Raw genomic sequence first — 19,491 nt, 5'->3', positions numbered from 1 at the left:
AGTTGGAGCTTTGCACCACCACACACGTGTTTTCACCACCTCATGCCTTCAGCAAGAGGAAAGTACTCGTCTTTTATACATTACACTTTGTGCATAGGACAAAAGTGCAATGTTTAGAATCAGTATCTTAAAACCTACTGCATTTGTTTTAACTATTTTGGTAGCTCTCAAAACTCATTGTTGAGTCGTAGAATGCGTTAATCAGCCATTTCTGTCACTGTACTGAAATTACTTTCCAACTTAGTGAACCAAAACTGCTTCTGTTCATAGGTAAGTATACAGAGTTAGCCTTACAGAGCAGGGAAATTGAGCAGACAATTTATTCTGTTAAGTTTGCATGCTGAATGAATTTTAAACAAGATGTTAACTGTATAGAAGGAGAATGTAAAAAAAAAAACCACAAAACAAGCACCGTTTTAGATTGTGGTTCCTGCATCTGGTTCTGCCTAGTACAAAGGTCAGCTTGTCATCAGTGTTAAATTGCCTACGCAGTGCAAAACTATGATTCTACAATGCAATTAATGTTTTCTCTCTCCTTTTAGGTAGTAATAGACATATGCAATGGCTTGTTTGGAGGCATAATACTTCACCGTGAAATTAAATCCTTTTGAGTTAGTTGCTTCTTGACCAGGGTGAGTGAAGACTGAGAGGTAAAGATGTAAATAAGAGGTGCTACAGAAACGATTTTCAATGCTACAGTGGGAAGCTTCTCTAGTTCTTGCCATAAACAGTTGAAGCACTAGAATTTGTCTGATTACATCTTCCAAAAATTAAGGACAACATTTTATTTTTTTAAGCTTTACTAGAACTAAAATTATTGGTTTATTAAAATGGTTGTCAAATAGCTTGTTATCTGTGTAATAATACGTGTTTCTCATTGTGACGTGAGAAAGCTTTATCTAAGCTGACGGCATGTGTAATGTGTCTAAGATAGTGTGATCCTATCTCACTCGCTACCAGAGAAATTTCCCTGCTGGTACTGGTTGGTATACAGGAATTTAGCTTTCTAACTCTTTTTTGATTATTTTAACAATAGAAACCATAATTCTGCTAACTTTATTGCATTAGTTTTACTGAAGTTGAGAGTGTTCATGACTTGGAAGTTGAGTGGTATATGAGCTGCATTGAAATAATAAGCAACACCAATGGTTTTGGGGGTGAAAAAAGAGGTGGGGAGCTATTCAGTCTCACTGGCTTCTACTCCTTAAGTTGTTAGTGTTAACAGCATAAGATGACAGTACCCAAATGATTTCTTTAGTATTTGGGATGCTGCTGTCCAAGAAGATACTCATACTAGTTTTTTAGGGCAGTAGACAACTCTGTCAATAAGGCCACATTGCAAAAATGATCAGAATTAATCAGGCATTGTATCTTAGATGGGAGGGGTGCCACTGCAGGACACTGGTTAGGTTAAGTTTTAGAGAGGCATTAAGTAATTTTAACAATGCATCATCATTCGGCTTGCAGCATGAAAGGTAGTCTAGAATTTAACTACATAAGCAATTTACATCTTGATGTATTTAGGAGATGTAATTGTGCTGCTCTTGGCTGGGTAGTAAGTAGTTAGATGGCCAAAAAATGCTCCTAGATCCTTCCTGTAAAATGCTTCAAAGTGTATGATTTTTAATATATGTTCTTTACACAGGCTGCTTCTGTAGAACGTGTGACAAGACTGTTCATATAGTGTCAGCTGTTCTATTCAGTTCTTGTTAAGTTTGGCAATGCTGAATGATGCACTAAAAATGCAAACTGCTTCTGTGCTAAATGAAAAACTGCTTTTCCGAACTGATGGACTATGAATGTCCTTAATTGGCCAATATTGTATTAATGTAGAATTTTCCAACTTAAACTTTCTCTTGCCCTTGAGAGCAAATTATAAATAGAAGCATATATTAAGCTTTCAAGTAATTTAAAAAAAAGACAAGCCACTTTTAAACTGACAATTTGTTCAACTAATAGCAGTCATATTGATACAGAAGGAAGTGTATTTGGAAGACACAAGATGTAAATGTTAAAATGGAGGAAAAATTCTTCCCAGTGCCTTAGCTTGGCAACCCTGATGTAGGCTCTGTCTTCACTAACAATTTTTGAGCCAGGCTCATTAAATCAGTCTACAAATTGCTATTTGCAGTGCTACAAATTGGCTCTTCCGTCACACAGCATTCTCTAGTTGTTTGTTTATACTGATGCAAATTTCTGTAACGCAGATAAGGTTTTCTGGCTGCTTTTCATAGTAAAATTAATTCTTGACACTTGTATTTTTTATTTACTTAGCGAATTTGAGTGCCATGTATGAAAAGGACAGGAATACTGGAATATTTTTGCATAGTTGAACGCAGCTGAGAGTGCATCTAGTATCTGTCTTTGTATGCTATTAGTTCAATATCCCTTTTCTGCAGTAGAGCATGGAAAGGGATATTGACCACCATCGATAGACAACCGTTAACTAGAGATTTCATTAAGCTGCTCTGACTTACGGTGAAGAAATTTGTAATGACTTTCCCACAATTTTATTGTAAATCACAACAACAACAAAAAAGCAGGAAGTGCAACCTGATTCTCAGAGCATCTAGATAATCACCCTTAAGGAGCAATTGATAACCATTCAGGAGAAAGAACTTTTGGAGCCATGACAGACAGACTTGTACCAGCCCATTTCCTGAAGAGCAACTTTAACCTGTAGATAACCATTTAATGTTTGTAGTAGTTCTATGTGACATTTTAATTTTACTTCATGAAACCATTTCATTGTTGAACCACAGAGAGAGATGCATGCTTTCCTAGCCTGTTGACTCTGAGAGCTGGCAAGCAGATTGATGGGCCATTTCAAGTTTCCAACAAAGACCTCGTGCTAACCATTTATTAGATCCCAGAAAATAAAATAGGCTTGTGTTCAGTTCATATATACAATTGATCTCTCCTTCAAGTCTTACCTCTACTGCCCCAAAATTTTCAATTTGGATTAGAAAACTGAATAAATACTGAATTAAGGAAAATAAATTTGTTTTTTCCTGTGTTCTGTTTCTATGCCTATAGGTAGAGATATTTTCTTTCTTCTCTTCGCAGCTATGAGGACAAGAAGCCTTCAATTTTGTGCATCTAAAATACTGAACGTGCAAGAAAGCAGAAACTAGGATCAAAGTAATATAACAAATCTTATATAAGTCAGTTGTGGTTTTTGCTTGCCTGAGAATATTTCTGGGCTAGTGTCTAAGCAGAATGATTACAGAAAACATACACCTACAGACAAAGGAATAGGAGGGGGAGGCAATTTAAGGCTTTGATTTGGAGGTCTCGATTCTTTAAGGGAGGAATGGGATGAAGTAAATAAATGTACTCCTAGATACAGCTTGATAGAAAGAGATGAAAACTGCTGTGTAGATACATGTCATTATCTTTGTCTTTCTCATCAGCATACTTCTTCACTCGTGAGGAAAAGTGAGAAATTTTCAGTATGATTTCCTAAACAAAAGATACTCGTGGAATTGCTCTGCCAGTCCTCTCCAGCAACATTTGAAGCTACTTGCAAACATGAAGCAATTAGTCAGTGATCGCAAAGCTACTGCAATTCTACAAGTAAGTAGCCATAGATAAAGGAGAGACAGACCCAGAGAAGTGCTTCTGCAGTAGCATTTAGCCTTTTTAGGTGTGGTACTCGCACGCTTACCTGCTGGTGGGTCTGACAGTTTACTGCATTTTATGCATCTGCTGGAGGTAGCAGGAGTGTGCTGGGGAAAAAAAGGGTGGCTTAGATACCTAACTAGAAGCTTAGGAAGCTACTAGGAGCTGTGGCTGTTACAAAGGGGACAGAGAGAAGGCAGCATATAGGTGGACCTGGGAGAGAATTAAAGATGTTGTAGAGGAGTGCCAGAGACAGAAGAGCATGGACAAGTCTATGGAGGGATGTAGGTGAATATGGTGGGAGGAACCTGGAGGTACTGTATATAGTGGCTGAGGACTGGGTAAGTCCTGTAGCAGCAGAGAGCTCTATGGTACACAGGGTGATGGGACTGCAGCATTATTGGGGATTTGGAGAGGAGGCTACAAGCTGGAGAATGCGAAGGATGCAGAATACAGACCTGCAAGAGACCTGCCTTCATTAGTTCAATTGCTTATGGAACAACTCTATGCTTCTTGCGAACTTGTTCATTATTTTCAGCTAACAAGTGTTACCTCTATAATACTATTTTATATGGAAAATACCATGAAGTGTAAATGTAATTGGTGTTCTCAACAAACCAATGTCCTCTTTATGCTGAAATGATCCTTCTCATCATAGCTGAAGTGCATTGTATTGTCAGGTCAGGAGGTCAGTACTCATAGCCTGCCTTGTTTCTTGAATGGGTATAAAGAGGCGCATACAGTAATGTCTGATACTTTTCACCAGCAGAGAACAGGGGGGCATGTGTATAGCAGTCTAGCCCTCACGCAGTGTTTCTATTTTTTATTAAATGCGCTAGTGCTATCTCATATCTTTGCTGGATGATGGTTTGCAGCATTGTAATCGGGACTTTCTTTTTGTCACGTCAAAATAAATTTTAGCTCTGTAGAGTCACAAGTTTGTTTTTATATTTCCAAGTGTCTGAAACAAGAAGCTATAAAACCTAAGACCTCCTTAAAAGTACTAAGTGGGTGCACCGCTAACTAAGCTGGCCAACTAAATTATGTATTGATGCAAAGGTAGTGGCTGCTCTTAAGCTAACTGATTGTGTTTGAATATACAGTGATTATGTCCTGTGATTGCAAGGAAATATGACTAAGGCCATGTGCAGTCTTCTAAGTATGAGCCAATACACTGCTTTGGCCAGAAGTGTTATTATCTGAAATATGTAAGAAAAGTGGAAAATGAAACTATGCAAGAAATAAGATACATAAATGGTGTATTAATCATAAGCACTTGGGCGTGTGTTGTCTGTCTAACCTAGCACGTTCACAAAGTGCCTGCTGTGAATGGAATTTTACAGGGTCTGTCCCAAGTTATATTTGTGCAGCACAGTGAATAGCTGCACTTGCAATGAATAAGAAGAATGTAAAAAATGTTAAATAGTGTTTTATTGCAGTTTTAGAAAGAGAAATTACCTGTAAGCCTGCAGAGTAGTGTTAGTCAAAAATATTTTAAATAGCTGTGCCTAGCAAAGGTAGCTATTCAAATAAAATGTTTTCTGTCTACCAGAAGATGGTGCCCTAAAACTCGTTCAATAATTTCAATTTTTAAAAGCTGTGATCAACTGCAAATGAGTAATTTTTGAAAAACATGTCAGAGCAAGGTGATTTGCAAACAAATCACCCAAGTCCAAATACATATTAATAGCCAAACTTCATATTCCAAAAAGCTTGCTTATACTTAGTTACCACAACACAAATTAACATACAGGACCCAAACAAGCAAAACAAAGCAATGTAAAACACAATACAGCTACCACTTCAAAGAAAATAAAAACTTCAATCCCCCCTCCCAAAATAAAAACATTCCTCAGCATAATTTTTGTTGTTGTTCACAAGTTTTGTGGTGTTTTGGTTTTTATACAGACTTAGATCAGAGAAAAAGAATAATCATTACATTCCTCATAAAGAAATCAATCAGTTTTAAAACTGGAAATCAGAGCAGTAAATCCCTGAGTAACAATAAGTCTTACCTTGTGGATTTCAAGATATAATTTCATTGTTTTCTTAATGTTGGAGACAAGGAGGGAAATTGCAAAAAATCAGGTACCATACAATTCAATAAGCAAATCTATGAAGCAGCTTCAAATTGTTAAATTTATGAAGTGAGACAAAGAACTCCCTCCTGCATTGTGTCAGTAAAGCCACGTCTGATAATAACACACACTGCAACACAAGTCTGAGATTTTTGCCATTGTCTTCAATAGTTTCACCGGTGAATTCTTACATTTACAGATCCTCTGCTTTGTTGGTAATAAATTGTTTGCAACTCAGGGAGACAAAATCCCCAGCAGACCATCAGGTCTCGGTGCCTGTTGGCTTGGGCAGTATTTCCTTGAAGGCACTAGTAATTAGAAGAAACAGGAGTGCACTGCCTGTGAGACCTTGCCAGCTGATATTCGCAGATCAATAACTCCACCTGGCTTTTTTGCTCCCTTTAAGTCTTAGACAAAGGAGTTTATTTAACAGAACCAGCTGGCTTTCCCTAATGTCTGATTTACTGATATAACTTAAAATCAGGTGTAAGGATTACCACACCAAATGAAGAGATGAAATTCAGCTTTTATAATACTTTGTGATAGCTCTTGCGCTCTCAGTTGCGGAAGCGTAAGTCTTTTTGCAGTATGTACTTTTTACTGCTGGTTGTTAAAATTAAGCAGATATATTTAAAATAAAGTGCGGAGAAAACCACATCAGGATTGTCAAGCTGTAATTGCCCGGTGCATTGGGTTTTGTTGTATATAACAGTAAGGAGAATGATGGGGGTACTTATTACAGCAACAGCAGCTTCAACTCTATACTTTTTGTTTGCACAGCCCAGTACATATGGTCCTCCATGAGAAATGCAGCAGTGCTTGAGTGTGCTATGTACCACTGCAAACATATTTATGTCACCCATGTGGGCTACATCTGTGGCTACAGTGTGGATAAATGTTATGTTCATTATGTGTATGACAGAAGTACGATTTACTGGTGAAGAACGGGTCTGTAGTATTGCCCCTGCGGCAGGGCTGAGATGGGAACACAAGCGCAGGAATACTCTGGCCCAGGGCTGCAGCAGACTCGGCTGGGCCTGGCTTTGAGGATTTACTTATTGAGCATAAGCTTTCAACAGTAAAAGTAAGTGATTTTTATCATTTGATCCACGTTGCTTACTAAAAAGGAACGTTTCCTTAGATTTCCCAGATTCTCTCGGTCCCCAGTACGTTTTTCCAGGGAGTTCATACTCAACAAAGCACGTGCTTTAACAACTTAGGTAGGAAGAGGCTTACCATAGAAACTTGCTACCTGCTGGCAGCAGCAGCAATATAGAACTGTGCTCCCTCAAAAGGTGGAACAAGGGCAGATTTGTGGCTCAGAAGGACAGAGCTACAGAAGGACAACAAGCTCCTGCTGTAGCTTATACGTCGGACTTCACACAGCATCAGCTCTTCCTTGCATGAGCACACAGGCAGGGCCTCCCAATATGTCCTACCCACTCTGTTGGATTAATAGTAAAGTTATCTAATGTTGTGAAGTTGGGGGTTTTTTAGAGTAAAAATAGAGTAAATTAATTTTTCTTTACATATGCTCTGATGGACCAATTTCCCAGGTTGTCCATGAGCCTCTCCTAGTTTCTCAGGAAGACAACCTTACAAAAATTGGCAGTAAGTAGTTCAAAGTCAGTAAGAGGATAGACCATCCTAGTACACGATTGAAGAAGGAGCTCTGCACCAGTACACTTGAAGGCAGCGGCCCGTGAGATACCCGCTGCCCCAAACAAACGTTGTGCAGGAGTCCCAGGTGTGGTAGATGAGGGCTCATGTTAATAGTGATTTCCATGTGCTCTGTGGAAGGAACCTCTCTTTGTTCTTGGTGGGTACGTATCCGTGCTACACAGCTAACAGCACAATTTGTGTCTTTGCTGACAGCTTTACCAGAAAGTCCAAGGCTTGAACGGGATGGGGACTTCAACTGCTGCTTTGATCCTGCTCAGTGCCGTGGCACGTTTGCTGGGAAGCTTTTGCTGCCGAGGACCCACACTATTTAGATGGAGCAGCAATGGAGTGCACCAGGACGCACAACTGCAAGAGGCGCTTTCGACCACACACCTGCAGACTAGAGGTGAAATGTAGTAAGCACAAATAGTAAGCTGCAGAAGCACATGGTAACACCTTGTCTAGATTGGCAAAAAGTTTAAAGAAAGATGTGAACGCACATTAGAAAAGAGCACCTGACTCCCAAGATTGGTTGTATTTGCACACAGATGTTCACATTGACAGTGGACCACCTCTCCCATGTCTAATAGATTGGCTTTTCAGGTCTTGCTCTGCACGTTTACGTGGCTTGTTGGATTTTTTTATTTTTTTTTCACTTGCCACTCCTGCACACACAAACAAACAGATTGCCAATCAATTGCCCTCCACAGCTGGGGACATTTTTGAGAACACAGTTGCTTTTAATGTTTAATTAGGTATGATAACAGGATAAAATGTTCTTGGCAGGGCAGAGTGTGTACAGCTTGAACTTGCAACATATTTCTCTCCCCACAGGGTGCTCAGCACCTAGCAGTGTAGGGACATGGCTCAGGTACCTATTGTTAGGGCTTCGTCAGCAGCTCTGCCATCAACACAAATGATTGTCAGCTAGTTGCAGCTTAGCTGCAAAAACAAATTAACCGTCGGCTACCGTTTAGTACCGGAGGTCTCAGTTCAGTAGCCATTTCGGGGGTGTTGCTTTCTGACAGCCTTTTTCGTGCGTACGCAGACGTAAATGGCAAGCAGTGCTGGGTCTTGTTACCGCATCAACAGATGAAGCTCTTGCAAAGTTACACAGACAGTAGCATGCTTTTTTAAACTCGTGTCAATTCATAGATTGCTTTAGGCCACAATATGTTTATCATATGTCTTAGTACTGCCTTTTTTTTTTTTTTTTTAAAAAAAAGACTAAATAACTGACTGCAAATAGTTATCAGCTGCCATGCTAAAGCACGGGTCCTTCCAGCCGAGCCACCTGGCCAGTCCTGGGGATTTTGCACAGGTGTGAGCCATTTGCAGCAGCAGGGCCGATCCCGTAACCCCCGGCCCCCGCAGACGCCACCGACATGTCGGTTCTTTTACTCGGCGCTCCCCGGCCGCGGCCCCGGCAGGAGGGCGGCCGAGAGCTGCCCCCTTCCCGCGGCGGGACGAGGCCGCGGGTCCCGGCGGAAAGTTCCAGTCAGGGGCGAGGGCGGCGGAGCCCCCCGGAAGGCGGGAACGGCGGGCGGCTGTTCAACGCCTCCCTCCGTCCCTCCCTGACAGACCCCTCCGAGTACGGCTCCCCGCGGGGCGCGCCGCCGAGCCCCCGCGCAGGGACCCTCCTCAGCCGCCGGCTTCCCGCCCGGCGCCGGCGGCGGCGGCCCGGGGCGCGGTGACAGCCTCGCCGCCTCCCGGTCCGCGGCGAGCAGCGGCACCGCCCGCCAGCCCCGGGCAGGGCTCGGCGAGCGCCGGCCGCGAAGGAGAGCGGGCGGAGGGGAGCTGCCGACCCCGCCGCCGAGCAGCGCCGCGGCCGCCCTCTCCCTGACTGACTCGGTGAAAATCATTGTTTGGCTCCGGCATTAACTACATTCCAGCGGGACGCAGCGCCCAGTCTCCTTCCTCGCATTCCTGCCCCACACAAAGGAGTCCCTGCCTCGCCGCGCCCCGCGCCCCGCTCGCCGCGCCGCAAAGCCCCTCCGGGCCGGCCCGCCGCCTTCGCCCCCCGCCCGGGGGTGCGGGCCGGGCCGCGGCCCCGCCGCGGGGCGGCCGGCCGGGGGCGGCGGGGGCAGGGAGCCGCCGAGCGCAAATTCCTCCGCGCAGCGCGCCATTGACTGGACCGAGCAACTTATTTAAGGCTGGAAAGTGACACAGGGGTTCCTCGTCTCCGCTCGCCGCGCTCCGCCGGGCAGCCCGGCCGCACCGAGCCGAGCGCCGCGGCGCGGGGATGCCGCCGAGGTGACTGCCGCTTCGCCTGGCCGCCGCCTGAGCCGCCCTCCGGAGAAGGAGCCGAGTCCCGCCGCTGCCCCGCCAGGACCGCGGGAAGGGGCTTTCTTTTGGGGTGTTTTTGGTTTGTGGGGGTTTTTTTGTTGGTGTGTTTTTTTTGGTTTTTTTTTTGTTTTCGTGTTTTGGTTTTGTTTGGTGGTTGGTTTTTTGGTTTGTTTTTTTTTTTTTTTTCCCTCCCCCTTTTTCTTTCTCTGCTCCGGGCTGTGCTTTCGCAGAGAGAGTTCGCCGTCCCTCCCCCGCCCCGCGCCGCCGGGCTCCGGCCGAGCATGGAGAAGTACGAGGAGAACATGGCACTGAAGGCCACCAAGTTCATGGAGGACCTGTCCCTCTACGAGCCCTGCCCGGAGGGTCCGTACGGCCGGGGCGGCCGCCGGGACCTGGCGCTGCACCCCGACCTGGAGGAGACCAAGCGGGTCATCGCCGCCCACATGACGGCGGAGCAGCGGGGCCGGAAGATGAACGGCACCGCCGCGCCGCCGCCCGCCGAAGCCTTCCCCGCCGCCGCCCCCTGCGGCAAAGCCTACCCGCCCGCGGCGCCGGCCGCCCCGCTCCGCGCCGCCAACGGCCGCGCCGCCGAGCCGCCGCCGCCGCCTCCGGCCGCGGGGCCGCCGTGCTGCGAGGAGGGGCTGTGCACCCGCTCCGAGGTGGCGCTGCCCTGCTACAGCGGCTTCGCCGACAAGGGCAAGCGCTACTCGGCCGAGGGCTACCGCTACGCCGCGGGCAGCGCCTACGAGGGCGGCTACGTGGCCAAGGGCGGCGGGCGGGCGCCCGGCGGCCCGGACGGCAAGTACGGCGCCGCCAGCCCGCGGGCCAGCCTGGCCGCCTCCTCGCCGGGCCCCGTCGCCGAGCACGGCAAGTTCTCCAGCCCGCGCTCCAGCCTGGGCGGCGCGGCCGCGCTGCCCTACGAGAAGTTCTCCAGCCCCCGCTCCAGCCTGGTGGTGCCCGGGCAGGAGAAGTACGGCAGCCCCCGCGCCAGCCTGGTGCAGTACGACGGCGCCGCCCTCAGCCCCCGCTCCAGCTACGCCAGCACGGCCAGCGACACCAGCAAGCACTCCAGCCCCCGCGCCAGCCTCACCAGCTACGACGGCGGCGGCGGCGGCAGCAAGCCCAGCAGCAACCGCACCAGCGGCATCAGCATGGGCTACGACCAGCGCCACGCCAGCCCCCGCTCCAGCACCGCCAGCCAGTACTCCTGCACCACCAGCCCCCGCTCCAGCTACTCGGACTCCAGGTACGGCCCGCCGGGCAGCGCCGAGCCGGAGGGGGCGGGCGGCGCCGGGCTCGCCCTGGCCAGCCCCCGCTCCAGCCTCTGCGGCCCCGAGGGCCGCGGCGCCGCGCCGGGCGCCGCCGTGGTCAGCCCCCGCTCCAGCATCTCCAGCCAGAGCTCGCGGAGCTCCCGCGGCTCCATGAGCGCCTACCCCGAGCTGCAGCTGCCCTCGCCCCGCTCCTCCCTTCTGGGGCCCGGCCTGCAGGAGGACGGCGCCGTGCCCGACCTGGGGGACGTCTACCACAAGATCCATGCCCAGTCCCCGCCGCGGCACGACCAGCAGCAGCAGCAGCACCCGGCCGCCGCCCCCGAGCCGGCGCCCCCCTACGCCTACAGCCCGACCAAAGGCTCTGCTTCGGCCCCCAAATTCAAGCTCCCCTACCAGGTGACGCCGTGCCGGGAGAGCGGCCCCAGCCAGGCGGAGAGGCGGCTGGAGGCGCTGACGCTGGAGCTGGAGAAGGAGCTGGAGATGCACATGAAGAAGGAGTACTTCGGTGAGTGAGCCGCCGGGGTGGGCTGCGGCCGGCCGCCGGGCCTGCCCGCAGCCGGGTGGGTTTGGCTGTGGGGAAGGCGAGCGTGCGATGCCCGGGGCTGCTCTGGAGCAGGTACCTGCTCAAGTCCCGTATCGCCACGAATGCTCTCTGTCTAACTGGTGTCAGAAGTGCTGGCACCGTAGCTCGTTCCTGGTGTTTCGTCTCTCTCCTGTCTACTCTTCACGCGGTTTGCCAGGGTGTGCGGTGCTTCCCCGTCCATGTGCGGGTGGGAGACTTGTCCGAGGTGTTACTGAAGCCGCTGTTCGTGCTGTCGGGGCTCCCAGTGGCTCTCGTTTGCCTCCCTTCCTCTTGGGCTGCTGAAGCTTCACCAGTAACCTCCAGCATCCCAGAGGCTGTGGCATTTGCGGTCGTGCTCTCAGGCCTTCTATGATAACTTTTGTACGTGACGAGTGTGGCTGGTGAAGCAATTTTTAGTGCCTTGTTCAATAAAATCTTTGTGCTAGTTCAGAGTGCCTGTGGGAGCCCGGCATTGTTTCTGCCCTGCGAGGCCTCGCAGTGTCTGCTCAGCACGCAGGGCTGGGGGGGGGGTCGGTGTCATCCCTGGGGCCGGAGGGGGGTTTGGGGGAGAAGAGAGCCCGCTGTCCTTGCTGAAGCTAAATCAGCCTGTTGGTCATCTCCTGAATTTTTGTTGCTTCTTTATAGAGCAAAAGTAACCTCTTGAAACGAGTGAACGCATTCTGTAGTCACACTAGTTAGGATTAAGCTCCCCTGGCTTTCTTACTTTGTGCTGGGTGGAAAAGGCAAAAATGCCTTTGAAAGATGATCCTGGAGCATGCAAATACTGCCCTGTTTCTCCTGGGTTGGGACTGCAGATGAGCCGGGCAACTGCTGGACCTCATCTCGGGCAGCCCTCGGAGCTGTTTGTCCAGGGCTGAGGGTTCTCACATAAGGGCATAAGAGCTCCTGGCAGAGGAGGGAGAAAGAGGCCTAGGAAGGTGAGTAGCTGTGGATGAGCTGGCCCCTATCCCTGGTGTTTGAGGGGATGGTTGTCTCTGTGCCTTTGTGTGCTGCCTGGGCGTGGGGGAGAGGCTCCCTGGCGGTGCGTGATTTCTGACTGACGCAGCGTTGCTGAGGACAGAGACATGCATTACCTTGGTTGCTGATTTAAACATGAGGATTCAAATTGATTTTGGCATAGCATTAGTGCGCTCCGTAAGGAAGGGAGGAGTTGCAGGGCTCCTTGCAAGCATCTGCGAGATGCTTGTAGTGAGACGAACCTGGGCTGATAGCAGAGGTAGCTAAGTAAGCCATACCCTCTCCTACTGGGAAAAACTCTCTGTGAACTGCATGCAGTGGCATGGTTTCTACAAGCTCTTGTGCCTAGACAAAGGAAGCTGAACGCAGCGTTTACTGCCTCCCTCTGTCCCCCGTGGGACTGATAAGAAAGCTGATGGTTATCCACCGCATCTTTTCTGGGGTCTGACACCTGGTGTGGTGGTACTCACCAGCTGAGTGACTCCAGCTGAGGACAATAAGGGTTCACTTCTGAGTATGCGCTGAAGCTGGATGGGAGGGCTTGTTAACACACTAACTGCAGGAAATGTTACCTTCAGAACTTCTGTGGTATATAGTGAGAGACTGAAAAATAAGAGGTATTCAGACTAAGAAACAAGTTATAGCTGTGCTGAGCCTCTGAGAGGGGTTTCCAGTGGCCAGGGAAGCTGTGCGCGTGATCTGGGACTCCAGGAGCAGGCCTGGGGAATCTGTGTTGTGGGTGGGTTTTTCTTATAAATAAAGAATTTGCCTGTTGCAAGTGTCACTACTTGCACGTATATTCTGTAGTGATGTGTTGCAGCACGCCCTAAACCTTGGCAGATGTGTCCTATGTAGGATCAGCAGTAAGCTTGTGCCTTTATGCCTAGAGAGTGTATGTACCAGCTGCTCTGTAGGTATTTGTTGAAGCAGCACAAAGATGTGCTGCTGTGACTTGCACCCTGGAAGCAAATGAAACCCGGAAAAATGAGGTGCTTTAAAAGAGAAAGTTGATTTGTGTTGAGTTGTTGAGTTTCTGATAAATCCTGGTGGGCTTGATCCTGCATTTCTGGTTCAGGTCATCCATGGAGGCAAATGCTGAGCTTCAGTGGGAGCGAGCGCATGAGGTGTTGACAGGAATGACCACAGGCTGATGGGTCGGAGACAAGGAGAGCAAGAGCAGAATTGGGGGGGAGAATGCTATTTAGTTTGACTTACCTGAGAGGGTCTTAAGCAGTGTTGATAAAAAGAAGCAAGGAGGAATGCATTGATCTGCGTAGCAGCTTGTATATGCTACAGCTGAAGTCTTTGCTTATACATTTGCTCCCTTAATGCTGGTGTCTGGCACGCTCCAAAAGCAGTCGTGGGGTGTTCTGTGATGCCCATGAAGAACAGAAATGTTGAGCCAATCGTCTTAACAAGGTAGAGGGAACAGAGGAGATGATTTAATGCTCCTTAATTAGATGAGATCAGTTGTCTAGTGAGTAAATGCTTATATGAGGACACTGGTAATTTTACTGTGTTCTGTTCTTGTCCCCCACTGCCTGCCCACTCCTGCCTCCCCCACCCCCCAGAAAAAAAAAAAAAAAAAAAAATCAGTATGTTACTTTGAAACTGAGGTCAGGTGACTAACTAGTCCTGTTCAGAGGAGGAACAACTCTACCCTGTCTTCATTCTGTTTGTGGGTCAGTTTGAGTCTTCCTCTAACCGCACTTGTGCTGGCAGTCCCTGGCTGCTCTCCCACACCTCACTGCTCTGCTTCAGGAGGAACCTGTAGTCTGGGGCAGATAAATACAGAATGGAGGATGTGTGCAGGTTCTGAATGTTGGAGGCTCTGGGGGAGCCAAGCAGTGGGTGAGCTGGCAGGTCTAGGGTTCTGACAGCCATCTCTGCCCATGCTGGTATGAATGGTGCTGAGCAGCACTGTGCTGGGGGCTTTGCTTTACTGCCTCACCTTCTCCTCTCCTCCATCCTCCCCTTTCTTCTGGCAGGCTTCAGTGCCTCTGCAGAGAGAACGAAAAACGCCCTTCCGCAGTTGGTTTAATCTGACTGAAGATGACAGTGCCACAAAAGGAGCACTTTGCATCTGCCCTACCCACAGTTGCACAGCTGAGAGGTAGCACCCTGCCACTTCAAGTGCTCCCACCAGCATGTTGCAGCCACATGTGCTTGCTGATCTTACAGAAGACAAAGTCTGCAGAGAAGGAAGGGGAGAGAGGGAGGGTTGTTTCGGGCTGGATTGGTGACCTGCTCCAATTCATCCCTGTTGATGAGGTGGCTGGAGCTGACCCAAGGGAGAGGGTGCAGACAGAGGGCTCTGGGAGGCTGAGACTGTTCCTTTGGCAGCAGCCTGCAGTTGGATTGGGTAAAGCTGTGAGACTTCATTCCCTTGCAGCTGCTTCGTATGCAACCCCTGCCCAAACTGCTTCATCCTCAACCCTCCGAGACCCCTGTCTGTCCCTTGTCAAGGTGCTGACAGTTTAGTAAATGTGCTTGGTTTAGTGGCAGATGCTGAGAAAAGAGGTAATAAAAAAAGTACTTCCACTCACTTTCATAACTGTTCTCAGCTGAGGATTCATATGTGATGAGGTGAATTGTCAAAGTTGTTTCAGGGATGTTTTAAATTGAACGCGCATCCTGAGGTGTCAGCAGGACATTTGTGGGTGTTGGAAATTCATCAGCTGAGGTGCTGTCTTAAATTCTATTTACTTTGCAGAATTGTTCAGCCTGATGTCTAGGTGTCGAAAAAGACAGTTTAAGGAAGAAACTGGGTTTTGGCATGCCCATCCGAGTCAAGCAGTCCTTGTGGGACTGACTATAAAGTTGTGGCTTGTCATCTACCAGGCAGGGAAATGTCATCCTGTTTAACAGTCATATTGATTTTGCTGTTGTTTTTGAACAAGATCTTGCTGTATGTCCTGTGGCTCTGCTGGTGTGTTGTCAGAAATGGAAGGAGAGTCGGCGGAGGGGCACAGGCAGCCATCGCATGCTCTTGGCAGCCCCGCTGTGCTGCAGTCGTTGCCCAACAAGGGCTGTCTGCCCATCTTGGTCAGGATGGTGGGATCCAGTGCAAGAAGTGACTTAATTGTCTCACCATCTTGAACAAAAGAGGACGTGGAAAAGGCACTATGAGACTACTGAGGTGGGGGGAGTGCGGATCATTTCCTGCCTGTGCAAGGTCTAGAGAGAGACAAGCAAGTTTGCAGTCTTTCTAGCGTCCTTCAACACCCCTGTACGCTGCCCTTTGAGAAGGTGCTTTTCCCCATCTCTGCACATTGAGTGTCTTCCCTGCCCCTTGCTGCCACCTCGCCCCAAATCTCTCACATCTGATATGCAGAATACAGCAAGTTCATACCACATGTGCTGCTCCTCAGTGAGAAACAAGTGGTCCTGTCACAGAGAGCTGTCACCTTTCTTGTCTTCCACAGACACCTTTGTTCGACCCTTCTCTGCCCTGAGGGAAACAGCCCCTTTCCCAGTCCTCTGTAGGAGGTTTACCAAGTGAAGCAGGTGTTGCCTGATGTCTCAGAATGAGACACAAAGTCTGGATTCTGTTAATAACTGTAGTCATCTGTCTAGCAAAAGTCCATTCTTACCCTGGCGAGCAGGCTTAACTTTTGAGAGCTCCTGGATCTTTCCAGGAAGCCACGCAGTAGTACCAGCACACGTTTTTTGGAGCACCACCAAGAAATGCTGCTGATAGCATCCTGTTGAAAAGCCTTTGGCCTAGTAGGTAGGTGAAGGGAAGAAATAGATCCCTAAACCAGGGATCCAGGCCCTTTTTGCCCTTTATGTACGTAGTCATCCATACAAATCTATTTCTTTGCATCAAGAAATCCTGCTGGCATGGTAGGATTGGCTTTTGGGCTACAGTGTGTTTGTGCATTCAGAGTTGCAGGTTTGTGTTTCTTTTGTGTGTGCAGGTTGATGTGATAGAAGGGTGTCTATACAAGTGAGATCAAAATTAAGACAGATAACAGTGGTAAGTCCCTAGAAGCTGTATTGCTTAAAGATGAAATTTGAAAATCTGAATGAAATTTAGGTGAGCTTGCAGTTGGTGACCAGAACACTTGAGATATTTGCTAAAGCGTTGTTTTCTCTCTTAGGATTTCCTGAAGCTTTCTTTGTGAAATACTAGATCTTTCCTATTTCTGTCAAAATGGAGGCAATGGTTGATACATCATACTGTTTTTGGAAATAAGAAAAGATTTATTGTCTGGGAATTACTTTGTATTTCTCTTTATATGGGCCTAGAAATCCATTCAGCTTTGATAAGCAGCTGAAATCCTTCAGCTTTTGCAGTTGAGGCTGTCCTGTGAAAAATTGTCTTTTCCACCAAATTTGAGCCTTTAATAGGCAAACATCTAAACAGAAATAAACTGCATGGTGTGGTCTCTTGAAGTGTTCAAACAGGTCACGTACTTTAGAGTTTGGTTTTGCTAATCTCCCAATTACAGCTGGAAAATACATTGCTGAAACTAATTTGAGAGTGGTCAGGCTTTTCTAGCTGAAATGCAAGAAAGCCCTCAGAAATGGGGTCAGACAAGGGAGGTGTGTGTTCACTGGGGAAGGTGCAAGAAGAGCTGCAGTGGGAGATGCTGGGGTACGTGTGAATTGGCAAGCATCCTGGTGGCTCACAGCTAGCAGGAGCCTGCCCTCCTGTCACTGATCCTACGCTGAAGGGGAGGGTGAATGGTGCTGCTGGGTGTGTGAGAGTAAAGGAGAGGGGAAGAGAGTGAATGATGGGCTGAACAAGTCGAGAAAATAATGGTAAATAGCAATAGGGAAAAGCTGGAGGGTTGTCCAAAGGGGAGGAGGGAGTAGGAACGTGGGGGGAGAGAATGTAGAAAGAATTCAAGACAATGAAGAGGATGCAAAAAATAAGTGTGATAACACAAGTCAACAAAGCCGGGGAAAAAAAGTCTGCTTTTGTCTATGGTATGAAATGCCCTATGAAGGATGTGGGAGTGGTCCTAGATGACTTCTTGCAGTCCCTGCTAGTCATGCACATGCTTGTGAGTCTCCCTGAAGCTGGGAAGTGATAAACCATGTCATGTGTAATAACAGGAGGGGAGACATGTGGAATATAAGTGTGTTTATATTTTATTAAGTACCAGATGCATGTAAAATTGTACATTTAACATTAAATGGAAATTTGGGGACTATAACTTGCACAGAAGCATGTGTTATGAATGGGGACAACTGCTTTCTTACCTTCAGTTGCAGGAACTCGACTGTGAATAGCGATGATATTTGATGACAAATGTTCTTTGCTTGTTTTTGTTGTTTGTGCTTTTGCTCTTGGGTCCTCTCTGCATTGTTATAAAAGCACGGTGTGCAGAGGGGGATTGGTGACTTCCAAAGAACTGCCACATGTTTTATTAGGGCTACTGCAGGTGAAGTTTCCGATACAGAGGTTTGGGTGTATAATACAAGAGTTGACATAGGCATATGCACTGCTGTGGTGTAGTAACTCCTGGTTTAATTGTAACTCTTTCCTGCTGCCTTATGGTTTGGGAAGTGTACCTGTGTGCGTACCCCTGTGAATGTCTTACCTGGTTGCTTTTGAGCCACAGGGTGATGCAGCAGTGTGCCAAGGGGGAGGGAAGGGATGAGCCACCCAGCTTTATGGGTCTGAAGTGAAGGGGATTGTTTACATTTGAAATCAGTGCAGAGAAGGAAGTTTCTCTTTGCCTGTTTCAAAGAGTCCATATCCTTGTAGAAAGGATACTGGTTTGCAAGGGCTGAGTGGAGCCCGTGTTGCAGTTTGGTGTGGAGCATGCCGTGCCCCTGATGATTGCAGAGCCATGAGGCCACTGTGTGAAACACTGAGCAATTCATTAGATCTTGTTTTTTAGGGCTCTGTCACGAGTTCCAAGCCAGGTCTGTATTGCATTCCTCAAGCAAAAGGCTCTCAAAATTCCCAGAAGTCGCATCAGGCTTTTAAACACACCCTTCCCCCTGTGTGCACCCCCCAAAAAATGCCAATCAGGTATGCTCTCTTAGGGGGTCAGGGAGAAATCCTAGCAAGGTTCAAAGTAAAAAATTGTTCTTCTATCGGAGTTTAACTTGCATTGGCAGCTGTTTACCTAGCCTCTGTGCCTGATCCTCCACAAAGATTTATGTGTGCGAATGTCCCAGTTTGATGTTAAATCATGCACTGGAAATTCATGCACAGTGGCGTGTGAATTGGGAGTAAATCATTTAATGGATTCTGTGGCCGCTGTTTTTTGCAGAGCAGAAACGTGACCCTGTTGTGAAGGAACAGGTAACTGTCAAAGTAGCTGTAGTTATATGATTCAAGTTGATGCTTCTTGGTGGAAAATTTCCCTGAAGTTGTATCATTTTTACATTCAAAATGTGTAAATGATACAACTTTGTGTGTTGCTGCTGATGGCTTGGTGGCAGCAGCAAAGGTACCAGTCTAGGCTGACATCCTTAATATCCATGGTTAACAAATTAGGATATAAATGTCTGTTACAGCCATGTGGATATTGGATATTTAAAAAGCCTTCTCAAAGCAAGAGACTTTGCCAAATACTAAAATGATTATTAAAGAAAAAATAAAAATCTGGCAGAGTGGTTTTCAGATATTTAAAAGAGTTGCTCATCAACAGAAAGAAAATAAAACAGCAGCAGTAAGCCAAGCAGTTTTACTAAAACCAGAACATTTTTGCAGAAATTTAGTAAGATCTGGGCTTGGCCTCCTACCTACATCATGTATCCCAAAAGGTATCACAGGACAGTGCTTTACAGCATGTTGGCAGAGGGTTTTCCTCAGCAGTGCCTGGAGCCGCGGGGCATTGGAGGGGTGTCTCCTTTGTGCTGGACCCGGCTCGGGCGCTGGCAGAGGACGTAATCCTGTGGTGCTGTCTGGTGACGGCTGCCTGCCAGCCAGGTGCTTGGGCAGCTGTCCACGTTGGGACCCTGTGGGGACCCTGCTCCCCAGCCCCACTGGTGGGAGAGGAGGTGCAGCCACTCCTATGGTATCTCAAAAGTGCTTTGTGTCGCAGCCTGCCAAAGTGGAGTGGTTCTG

The 19,491-nt window shown here is 47.8% G+C and overlaps 1 protein-coding gene across 2 annotated transcripts in view; it reads left to right on the top strand.

Moving 5' to 3' along the window:
• Positions 1–9,569: 9,569 nt before the first annotated feature.
• Positions 9,570–19,491, top strand: part of WTIP (WT1 interacting protein) — an 88,139-nt gene continuing 78,217 nt past the window's right edge. The window contains exon 1 of one of the 2 annotated variants that reach the window (XM_049806781.1): positions 9,570–11,423. In XM_049806781.1, coding sequence (XP_049662738.1) covers positions 9,929–11,423 — 1,495 coding nt within the window. In that variant the 5' untranslated portion in view covers positions 9,570–9,928. Of the gene's footprint in view, positions 11,424–12,389; positions 12,419–19,491 lie in introns of those variants that run through there. The other variant, XM_049806782.1, reaches the window with a different exon arrangement.

The sequence above is a fragment of the Accipiter gentilis genome, chromosome 7, assembly GCF_929443795.1.
Source record: "Accipiter gentilis chromosome 7, bAccGen1.1, whole genome shotgun sequence".
In the NCBI taxonomy this organism is placed as follows: domain Eukaryota; kingdom Metazoa; phylum Chordata; class Aves; order Accipitriformes; family Accipitridae; genus Astur; species Astur gentilis.
Note: the sequence above shows the minus strand (reverse complement) of the source record. Positions and strands in the feature narration are given on the sequence as shown.